The 12829-nt window shown below is 37.7% G+C and overlaps 1 protein-coding gene across 1 annotated transcript in view; it reads right to left on the minus strand.

The window, feature by feature from the left end:
- The window catches only part of CCNB3 (cyclin B3), a gene marked incomplete at its 5' end in the record, with an annotated part of 65052 nt that overhangs the window by 18613 nt on the left and 33610 nt on the right, over window positions 1–12829 (minus strand). Inside the window, 2 exons of the mRNA XM_081081873.1 lie at window positions 11031–11123; window positions 12337–12432. Of these exons, the coding sequence (XP_080937999.1) occupies window positions 11031–11123; window positions 12337–12432 (189 nt within the window). The remainder of the gene's footprint in view (window positions 1–11030; window positions 11124–12336; window positions 12433–12829) is intronic.

The raw sequence follows: 12829 nt of genomic DNA on the forward strand, positions 1-12829 counted from the left end.
ATTTTTAGTTAAAGTTGTTTGGTGAAAAGAAAAATACTTCCGACTCAGATGATTTCACTTGCAAATTCTATAAACATTTAAAGAATAAATAACATCAACTCTATACACTTCTTCCCTAAATAGAAGAAAGGGGGGATAGTTTCCCAAATTGTTGTATGAAGCCAGTATCATTCTCATACCAAAAAAAATAGACAAAGACAGTACAAATAAAAAATTTAAAAAAGAACACTACGGACCTACAAGCCAACATCCATCAGAATTATAGATCATCAACAAAAATCTTCAACAAAACACTAGCAAATAAAACCTAGCAGTATATAAAAAGAGTAACATAACAGGGCCAAGTAGTGTTTGCCCTAGAAATATGAGGTTGATTTAATATTGAAAATCAGTCAATGTAATCTATCATATTAATAGTATAAAACAAATCTTATCAATAGATCCAAGAAAAAATATAACATTCATTTATGATAAATATACATCAGCAAACTAGGAATGGAAGGTAACTTTCTCAACCTGAACAAGGATATCTACAAAAACTCTCAAGTTAAGATCATACTAGTGGTGAAAGACTAACTGCTTTCTTCCTCAGTTTAGGAAGAATGGCAAGGTTGTGCACTCTTACTGCTTCTATTAAACATCATAATGGAAGTCCTACTCAGTGCAATAAAACATGAAAATAAAATTAAATGCACGAAGATTGAAAAAAATAAAACTGTTTTCATTTACAAATGACAACTATCTATGTGGATAACATCAAGAAATCTAAAAAAACTAAAAACCAATAAGTGAGTTTTAGCGAGGTCGCAAAATATGAATTCAAGGTCAAAACACAAATATCAGTATTTCATAACAGCAGTATAAATCTGGAAACCTAAATTTTAGAAAAATACCATTTACAATAGCTCCAAGAAAATAAAATATAAATAAGGTATAAACCTAACAAGACAAGTACAGGATCTATATGGTAAAAAAAAATATTAACTAAATAATTGAGATATATAATACATTCATGGTTTGAAAGATTCAACATAGAAAGTATGTCAATCATTTTTAACTCCACCTATAGATGTGTGTTAGGGGTCCTCAAGACCACATTCCTAGGAGGACTACCAGGACTCAGTATATAATCATATTCATGGCTATGATTTATTATAGCAAAAGTTAACAAGCAAAATTAGCAAAGGGGAAAAAAGCATGGGCAAAGTTTGACAAAAAACAAAAGCAAGGTTCTAAGAGTCCTGTCTCAGTAGAGTAGTTTAGGATGCACTTAATTCCTCTGGCAATGAGATGTGACAATACGTGTAAAGTATTGTCTACAGGGAAACTCATTAATGACTCAGTGCCTAAGATTTTATTGGGAGCTGGTCACGTAAACACTCTTTGCTTAGCATGTACCAAATTCCCGTCTCCCAGAAGGAAAGCAGGTATTCAGAATAAACCACATTGTTTGCACAGAGTTCAAGTACAGTTATCATTAAGGGAGGGTTTTATAGCAGTGCAGGGAACTGTTTACTAGTCAAGTTCCCAGATGCCAGCCAAGGGCCAACTTTGCAAACAGGCCTGTCTAAGGATAGCAGTACTAGGCCCATTATGTTAACCCTTTTCTGGACAAAATGTAACTCAATTCCAATCAAACTCAGCAGGACTTCTTTGTAGATATAAACAAACTGATTCTAAAATTTATAGAAAGGCAAAGGAATTAGAATAGCTGAAACAATATTGGGGGAAAAAGAAGAGAGTTGAAAGAATCATGCTACCTAGTTTTAAGAATTACTATGAAACTGCAGAAATAAAGATAGTGTAATATTGGCAAAGGGATACAGAGATAATGGGATAGAAGAGAGTATAGAAATAAGTATAAAATTAGACCCTCACAAATAAGGCCAATTGATTTTTGGCAAAAGCACAAAAACAATTTAGTGAAGAAAGTATATTTTTCCACAAATGGTGTTAGAATAATTAGACATTCATATGCAAAAAAATGTACTTTGACTTCAAAATTTTCATACCTTAATACAAAAATTAACTCAGAAGGGGTTACAGATTCAATGTTAAAACTATGAAACTCTTAGATAAAATATAGGAGAAAATATTCATGACCTAGGTTTAGTCAAAGAGTTCTTAGACATAACACAAAAGACATGATCTAAAAAGAAAACACTTTAGAGAGATTAAAAATGGCGGCAGAGTAGAAGGATGCTGCATGGTCATGCTCCCAGGAACAAGCTGGAATTACAACTGAAATACGAGAAGGCTTCCTGAATAATCAACGGAAAACTCACAGGAGAGAACCCTGATACCCAAGGACCGAAGGTGGAGCCGGCATTGAGACTGGTAAGAGGGGCAGAGACGTGACCCACAGAGGGGAACTGAAGTCCCAGAGAGATATCTCAGCCACTGGTGGGGGGTGGGGGAGGTGCCACTGAGAATTCTGGGATCTAATCCCAGAGCTGGGCTCCCCAGCAGAGAGCACCAAACTGAGGAAGGTATCCACATAACATCAAGCTGTGAAAAGCAGTGGGGTGCTGTCTGCCAGGGAGTGGCAGCTAAAAGTTCAGGCACCCTCTTAAAGGGCCAAGGCACAAACATTCCCTGTGGAGCCACCCACCTTGTGCTCTGGCAGAGGGAGGGTGAAGTGGACTGGAGCTGTGAGAGCAGAAGCCAGCACTGGGAACTCGGGGGACAGAGCTCAGAAGGCAGACACCCCAAGTCTCCTGGGCTCAGTCATTCCCTCACACAGCCACATAGACATCTGCCTTGCCTGGGGGGGATAGACATCTGCCTTGCCTGGGAGGACAGACATCTGCCTTGCCTGGGGGAAGACAGTTGACACACCCTATTGGAAAACACCTTGCCCTGAGGCTGCTTAAGAGATTAAAAGTAACAATTTGAAGGAGTACCAGCTGCTTGTGTACCCTGCCCCCATCCAAGGAACAGCAGCCTCCTGATCACCACACCCTCTGTCTGAGGAACAGCAGCTGTGTGTGAAGCCTCCCTCCACCAGCCAGAGGAGCCACCACAACTGTGAACAGCACCCACCAGAGGAGCTGTTACCAATTGAGGAGCAGCTGCTACCACAACTGCCCGAGGAGCAACCTCAGCCTGAGGAGCCACTGCCACCCAAGGAGCAGCCACTGAACGACTCAACATCTAGATATGGCGGTACGATCAAACATGGGTAGACCAAGAAACCCCCAAAGGAAAGAAAAGGAGGACTCGCCAGAAAAGCAGCTAAGTGATACAGAAGCATGCAAAATGACAGAAAAAGAATCCAGATTAAGGGTCCTAGAGTGCATAAACCGGATGGAGGAAAAAATCAACAACTTATGCAAGAAGCAAGAAGAAACAGATGAAAAAATCAATAAATTATGTAAGAACCAAGAAGAAATGAAGAGTGATATAGCTGCAATAAAAAATACCATTGAAAATTTCAACAGTAGACTAGGAGAAGCAGAGGACCGAATTAGCGAATTAGAAGACAGGGAAACAAAACACACACAAACTGAACAGCAATTGGAGAAAAAAATTAACAGAAGGAGAGCCTAAGGGAGCTATGGGACAACATGAAACGAAACAACATATGAATAATAGGGGTGCCAGAAAAACAGAAAGAGGAACAAGGGTTAGAAAATCTATTTGAAGAAATAATATCAGAAAACTTCCCAGAGGTGGGGAAGAAAAAAATCACACAAGCACAGAGAGTCCCAAACAAGGTGAACCCGAAAAGACCCACACCAAGACACATCATAATTACCATGGCAAATGTTCAGGACAAAGAGAGAATCTTAAAGGCTGCAAGAGAGAGAACGAACGTTACATTCAAGGGATCTCCCATTAGATTATCCAATGATTTCTCAGCAGAAACACATCAGACCAGAAAAGAATGGACAGAAATTTACAAAGTGATGCAAAGCAAAGGACTGAATCCAAGAATACTCTATCCAGCAAGGCTATCATTCAAAATTGAAGGGGAAATAAGAACCTTCACAGACAATAAAAGGCTAAGGAGTTTATCACCACCAAGCCAGCAATGCAAGAAATGCTAAAGGGAGTGGTGTAAAAAGAAGAAATAAAAAGCTCAGAAAGAAAACAGCCACACAAAAAAAGAAATGGCTACAAACAAGTACCTTTCAATAATAACTTTAAACGTAAACAGACTAAATGCTCCAACCAAAAGACATCGAGTGGCTGAATGGATAAAAAAAACATGACCCATACATTTACTGTCTACAAGAGACCCACTTCAGAACAAGGGACTCACACAGACTGAAAGTGAAGGGATGGAAAAATATCTTTCAGGAAAATGGAAATGAAAAAAAAAAAAAGCTGGGGTAGCAATACTTATATCAGACAAAATAGACCTCAAAGTGAAGGCCATAACAAGAGATAAGGAAGGCCACTTCATAATACTAAAGGGATCAATACAACAAGAAGATATAACCCTGATAAACATATATGCACCCAATGCAGGAGCACCCAAATACATAAAAAAAAAAAAACTCCTGGAAGATATCAAAGGAGAGATCGACAACAATACAATCATATTAGGGGACTTTAATACACCACTAACATCACTGGATAAATCCTCTAGACAAACAATCACCAAAGAAACAGCAATCCTAAATGACTCACTAGATCAGATGGACTTAATTGACATTTACAGAACACTTCACCCCAAAGCCATGGAATATACATTCTTCTCAAGCGCTCATGGGACATATTCAAAAATAGACAACATATTGGGTCACAAACAAAGTCTCCCCAAATTCAAGAAGACTGAAATCATACCAAGCATCTTCTCAGACCACGATGGCATAATATTAGAAATAAACTACAATAAAAACAACCCAAAATACTCAAACACCTGGAAGCTGAATAGCATGTTATTAAATATTGATTGGGTTACCAATGAGATCAAAGAAGAAATTAAAAACATCCTGGAAACTAATGAAAATGAAAACACAACAATCCAAAACCTATGGGACACAATGAAAGCAATCCTGAGAGGGAAGTTTATAGCTCTACAGGCCTATCTCAAAAAACAAGAAAAAATGGTAGTAAATCAGGTAACTCTACAACTCAAAGAATTAGAAAGAGAGCAACAAGAAAACCCCAGAGTGAGCAGAAGGAAGGAGATAATAAAGATTAGAGCAGAAATAAATGACATAGAGACCAAAAAAACAATACAGAAAATCAATGAAACCAAGAGCTGGTTCTTTGAAAGGATCAACAAGACTGACAAACCTCTGGCCAGGCTCACCAAGAAGCAAAGAGAGAGGACCCAAATAAACAAAATCAGAAATGATAGAGGTGAAATAACAACAGGCCCCACAGAAATACAAATGATTGTTGAACAATACTATGAACAACTCTACTCCAACAAACTAGACAACATGGAGGAAAATGGACATATTCCTAGAAAAATACAACATTCCAAAACTCAATCAGGAAGAATCTAAAAATCTAAATAGGACAATAACTATGGAAGAAATTGAAGCAGTCATAAAAAAGCTTCCAGCAAACAAAAGCCCAGGACCAGACAGCTTCACAGGGGAGTTTTACCAAACATTCAAGGAAGAACTAAAAACCTATCCTCCTCAGACTACTACAAAAAATTCAAGAGGAAGGAACACTTCCAAGCTCATTCTATGAAGCCAGCACCACCCTAATACCAAAACAAGGTAAAGACAACACAATGAAAGAGAATTACAGGCTAATATCCCTCATGAACATAGATGCCAAATTCCTCAACAAAATCTTAGCAAATCGGATCCAGCAGTACATCAGAAAGATCATACACCATGACCAAGTAGGATTTATCCTGGGGATGCAAGGATGGTACAATATCTGCAAATCAATAAACATGATACATCACATAAACAAATTGAAAGAAAAAAAACACATGGTCATATCAGTTGATGCAGAAAAAGCATTTGACAAAATCCAACATCCATTTTTGATAAAAACTCTCAGCAAGGTGGGAATAGAAGGATCATAACTCAACATAATAAAAGCCATATATGACAAACCCACAGCCAACATCATACTCAATGGACAAAAACTAACACCATTTCCCCTAAGAACAGGAACAAGACAGGGATGCCCACTCTCACCACTCCTGTTTGATGTAGTACTGGAAGTATTAGCTATTGCAATTAGACAAGGAGAAGAAATAAAAGGCATCCAAATTGGAAAAGAAGAAGTAAAACTGTCCTATTTGCAGATGACATGACATTATACATAAAAAACCCTAGACTCCATCAAAAAACTATTAGACTTAATAAAAGAATTCGGCAATGTAGCAGGATACAAAATGAACCCCAAGAAATCTGTGGCATTTCTATACACCAATAGTGAACTTACAGAAAGAGAGACTAAAAAAACAATCCCATTTACCATCGCACCAAAAAAATTAAGCTCCCTAGGAATAAACTTAACTAAGGAGGTAAAAGACCTCTACTCAGAAAACTACAGGATGTTGAAAAGAGAGATAGAGGAAGACATAAACAGATGGAAGAACATACTATGTTCTTGGATTGGTAGAATCAACATCATTAAAATGTCCATACTACCCAAAGCAACCTATAAATTCAACGCACTTCCCATTAAAATACCAAAGGCATATTTCACAGGCCTAGAAGGAACTCTCCAAAAATTCATCTGGAATAAAAAAAGACCCTAAATAGCTGCAGCAATCCTGAGAAAGAACAAAGTAGTTGGGATCTCAATACCAGATATCAAGATGTATTACAAAGCCACTGTTCTCATAACTGTCTGGTATTGGCACAAGAACAGACATATAGATCAATGGAATAGAATAGAGAGCCCAGAAATCGGCCCAAACCAATATGCTCAATTAATATTTGACAAAGGAGGCAAGAACATACAATGGAGCCAAGACAGTCTCTTCAATAAATGGTGTTGGGAAAATTGGACAGATATATGCAAGAAAATGAAACTAGACCACCAACTTACACCATACACAAAAATAAACTCAAAATGGATAAAGGACTTAAATGTACTATGGGAAACCATAAAAATACTAGAAGAATCCAAAGGCAACAAAATCTCAGACATATGCTAAAGCAATTTCTTCACTGATACAGCTCCTAGGGCATTGGAAACTAAAGAAAAAATAAACAAATGGGACTACATCAAAATAAAAAGCTTCTGCACAGCAAAAGAAACCACCAACAAAACAACAAGAAAGCTAACTGCGTGGGAAAACATATTTGCCAATGTCATATCTGATAAGGGCCTAATCTCCAAAATTTATAGGGAACTCATACAACTTAACAAAAGGAAGATAAACAATCCAATCAAAAAATGGGCAAAGGACCTAAATAAACACCTTTCAAAAGAGGACACTCAGAAAGCCAAGAGACATATGAAAACTTGCTCAAAGTCACTAATCATCAGAGAGATGCAAATCAAAACAACAATGAGGTACCATCTCACACCTGTCAGAATGGCTATCATCAACAAATCAACAAACGACAAGTGCTGGAGAGGATGTGGAGAAAAAGGAACACTCATGCACTGCTGGTGGGAATGCAGACTGGTGCAGCCACTATGGAAGACAGTATGGAGTTTCCTCAAAAAACTGAAAATGGAACTCCCTTTTGACCCTGTGATTTCACTTCTAGGAATATATCCCAAGAAACCAGAAACACCAATCACAAAGGATATATGCACCCGTATGTTCGTAGCAGCACAATTCACCATAGCTAAGATCTGGAAACAGCCTAAGTGTCCATCAGTAGATGAACGGATTAGAAAACTGTGGTACATCTACACGATGGAATACTATGCTGCTGTAAAAAAGAAGGAACTCTTACCATTTGCAACAGCATGGATGGAACTGGAGAGCATTATGCTAAGTGAAGTAAGCCAGTCAATGAAGGAAAAATACCACATGATCTCACTCATTCATGGATAATAGAGACCATTATAAACTTTTGAATAATAATAGATACAGAGGCAGAGCTGCCTCAAACAGATTGTCAAACTGCAGCGGGAAGGCCGGGGAGGGTTGGGGGGCAGGAGGGAAGGGGGTAAGAGATCAACCTAAGGACTTGTATGCATGCATATAAGCATAACCAATGGACATAAGACACTGGGGGATAGGGGAGGCTAGGGGACTGTCAAGGGCGGGGGGAAAAAAGGACACATATGAAATACCCTTTGTAATACTTTAAGCAATAAAAAAAAAAGAAAAGAAAAATATATTCCAAATTTTGTTAGTTGTATAATGGTTATGTTTCAATTATTAACACCTAAGAAATTGGGTGAAGGGTACATATAATATGCTGTAGTATTTTATAGTTTTTTTTACATGTATGAGATTATTTCAAATTAAAATACTAAAAAATTAAAAATTAATAAAATATTAATTGAAATGTATCTGCATTACATGAAAAAAAAAAAAGAAGGAACTTTTACCATTTGCAACAGCATGGATGGAACTGGAGAGCATTATGCTAAGTGAAACAAGCCAGTCAATGAATGAAAAACACCACATGATCTCGCTCACTCATGGGTAATAAAGACCATTATAAACTTATGAACAAAAATAGATACAGAGGCAGAGCTGCCGCGAACAGACTGTCAAACTACAACGGGAAAGTCAGGGAGGGTTGAGGGGCGGGAGGAGGGGTGGGTAAGAGATCAACCGAAGGACTTGTATGCATGCATATAAGCATAACCAATGGACATAAGACACTGGGGGGAAGGGGAGGCTGGGGGATTGTTAAGGGCAGGAAAAAAAGGAGACACATGTAATACCCTTTGTAATACTTTAAGCAATAAAAAAAAATGAAAAATAAATAAATAAATAAAAAGAAAAGAAAACACTTAAAAAACTGGACTTCATTTAAATTAAAAACATATAATATTCATGAAATTAAAAAGTTATAAAGGTGGAGAATAAATTAGGAGTCTCTAGAGACAAGAAGGTGAGAGGAGGGAGTTGGCTATGGTTATAAAAGGGAAACATGAGGGATCCTTATAGTGATGAAATAATTCTGTATCTTAACTGTGGTGGTGGTAGTGCTTACAAAATTCACATGTGTGATAAAATTATATAGAACACACACACACACACGAGTACATGTAAAACCAATGAAATTTAAATAAGGCTTGTGAAACCTTGATTGTGACACTATACTACATTTGTGCAAAATGTTATCATTGAGAAAAAGGTAAAAGGTATACAGGACCTCTCTATACTATTTTTGCAAGTTATTATAAATCTATTATTTTAAACGTAAAAATTTCATCGAACTACATACCAAAATACTCAACTGTGATTCTCAATCAAAAAGATGTACATTAGCATCACTTGCAGAGCTTTATAAAAATAAATGTACCTGGGCCACCCCCCCACAATTCCAATTTGATAAGTCTAGGATGGGACCTGGGCATCTGTGATTCTGTGATCTGCACACTAAAGATCCATCCCTATGGATTACCACTACTTTAAAAGTGGAGGGTAAGAAATACACACATAAACAGTGGTTGTGGGATCATAGGTCATTGTAATTTCCTACCCTGCTATAATAAATGTGAAGTTTTGTACAATAAAAGTAACAAAAGCTGTTATAAAAAAGATTCAGTTCATCATTCTAGCTGGTAGATATATTTTATTTCTGTTATCCATTTATTATTCCCTATCCCTACTCCCAGTTTCAATTACCCATGAATTTGATGAGTAGATCTTCTTTGTTCTCTGTTCTCATTTATATCACCAATAAAAAAAAGGTTGATCAAAGTCTGCTGGAAGTCCACTAGAAATCTTGTTGTAGCTTGGTAATGATCAATAATCTTTGGGATTAATTTTATTTATTTAAGATCTCTCCAAATTTTACTCTTACCTAATTTATTACTCTCCATCATTTCCATAAGATAATAGACATTTTCATGCTTTGTTGATGTCCAATCTCCCACCTTTCCCCAGTCGGTCACTCCAAAGTGAGCCTGAACCATTTCTCTGGCACTTAAAGGATATTAAACTATATCAACTTTTCTCCCTAATTATACAGGAGCATTCTGCTAGACATAGACTATGCCTTATATTTCTGTGCAAACTCCATAGCAATCCATTCGATTCCATTCATTCAACAAATATTTATTGACACCCTTCTATGTGCCAGGTATTATTCTAGGCTACCTTTCCTTAGTGTAAAATGATAATTAAATATTCACTGTAGTATTCCCTTACCAACCAACTCTGGACAAACAGCTACCTGCCACGTTTGGTGCTACACTGTCCTTCCTATTATCCATCCTACCCAAACTTGAAGGACTTTGCCACTGACCCCTATCAAAATCACTAGATATACTTTTACAAGATTTTAAGAAGAATTAAACTACCATATCATCAGTTTCTTTTTTTTTTTATAAATAATCTCTTCTTCCATTTGTTTCTCCAGTATCTAATTTATAACGTTCTTACAGTATTTGGTATATTTTACTATGTATGTACTTATTTGTGTGCATGTCTTACCATGACCGAGCTTATATAATAAAAGGCTAATATGCAAATTGACCAAATGGTAGAACAACTGGTTGCTATGATGTGCATTGACCACCAGAGGGCAGACACTCAATGCAGGAACTGCCCCCTGGTGGTCAGTGCACTCCCACAGCGGGAGTGCTGCTCAGCCAGAAGCCAGGCTCACAGCTGAGGAGCGCAGCAGCGGTGGTGGGAGCCTCTCCCACCACCATGGCAGCGCTAAGGATGTCCGACTGACAGCTTAGGCCTGCTCTCCTGAGGGCTCCTGGACTGCGAGAGGGCGAAGGCTGGGCTGAGGGAGTTTCCCACCCCGCCACCCCCCCCCCCGGCTCCAAGTGCACAAATTTCGTGCACTGGGCCTCTAGTATATCATAAGCTTTCCAAAGGCAGGAACCATGGCTTATTCAGCTCTGTAGACCCAGTACATTTTTACCATGTCTGGAACCTGGCATTGCTAAATGAATAATTGATAAACAGAATAGCAGTTCCTTAAAGCAGGAGTTGCCAGGCTCACCTGTATTTTCACCAACCAGTTCACAAGAGAGACCCTCATGTCACTGTTGATCTCAGTCTGATTTCTCATGTAATTTTTAAGTCTGAACTTTTCCTGGTGGCAACAAGAAAGAAATGTTAATAAACTATTCTTATAGTTCAAAAACTGTATCTGAGGAAAAAATATTTGCAACTAATATCTCAGAAAAAATATAACTTAACATAATTAACTTCTTCACTATTTAACTCATTTTCAGCTGGTTTCTGATAAAGGCAGATCAAAGTATACTTTCCCAGTTCTTTGAAAAAGGGACACACATGATATTCAAGTGTCACAGTGGATACTGAGGAATCCAGGGGGAAGACAGACAGAAACATATCTATGATTAGATGAATATCAAAAAGGTTCTGCCTCCTTTTTGAAATTCAACCTAAAAGCACAATACCATTCTATGTAGAGCAATGCTTCTCAAACTTTAACATGCATATATACCACTTGGAGGATCTTTAAAATTCACATTCTATTTAGAAGGTCTGGGGTGGGTCTAGGTTTTTGCATTTCTAACAAAATCCCAAGTGAAACCTATAGTGCTAAGCTAAGGCCCACACTTTTGGCATAGCAAAGTTTTCTCTTACTTCCTCTAAGGAATACTAGAAAAAAATGTAGGCTCTAAAGTCAGTTAATCAAAAGCTATGTCTCTAGTGAAAATAAGAGTTATTCATCCTCCCTCTCAGGCATGGCCTGCTAAAATTCTAGTTGGCACATAATCTTGGTCCCATCTCTTCTGTTGAAAGAGACAGGGAAAAAACTTGAAATTGATGAATATTAGTAGTAAAAGAGACTGGCAGATTTCAAAGGAGGAAGAAAATTTCACCAGGTTGGAGAGGTAAAACAAAGGGTGTGATTTTATATATGATGCCAGAAACTTGCATAGAGAAAGGAAAAGATCTCTAATAGCAGCTACTCAGAGGAGACTACTTGACCATTTTGTGTCTGAGACTGTCTCCTCAGCAATTAGAGGTGTAGGCTTATGTTCCTCTAGGTAATAATACTTCATTTCATATCCCAACTCTACCACATACTAGTTGTGTGACTATGGACAGTTTCCCCCATCTATAAAAAGGAGATAATAGTACCTACCATCATGAAATTAATGGGAGAATTAAACAAGATAATGTCTATAAATTCCTTAGCACAACGTATAACTCATAGTAAGCTACCAGTAGATTCCAGTTGTTGCCCCCCTTTCAACTCATATTTGAAGGATGAAGTGATGAGGAAATGAGAACTAAAAATGATTCCTACCCCCCACCAGTCATCTACATACCTCTCTCGCCTTCATGTAGTTAAAGATATCCTTGGTGTATGCTAAGTTGAAATATGGATCATAATGGCCCCCATCAATTACCTCCAGTATTGTTATCTGATTGGAAATCACCAAAAAGTCATATTAGGAGAAAGATTCCAAGGAAGGCTTAGCATATGCACATAAACAATGACTTCTTTCTTTCCACTGTCATCTTCTACTAAGGTTCTTCAAGCTTCATACATCCTGGACCATAACAGAGCACCCTTGCACCCTGCAATCCTCATGCTGCTGAGTGACCAAGATATGCTTAGTCCTCCTTGTACATGTCTGCTCTACCCTAGGAATCTGACACCATTTTTACAGGTAAGCTCAAGATTCTTCAACAACACCGTTATTTTACTATTTTGTCTTATGTCATCTGTCTTCTTAGGTGCCTTGTCCCAAAGCTTTAATCTGGCCCAAATCATCTTCTTGGTAGCCTTTTCCACCATTCTACACCTTTATTCAGGTT

Source organism: Myotis nattereri, assembly GCF_964212035.1.
Source record: "Myotis nattereri genome assembly, chromosome: X".
NCBI classification, from domain to species: Eukaryota; Metazoa; Chordata; class Mammalia; order Chiroptera; family Vespertilionidae; genus Myotis; species Myotis nattereri.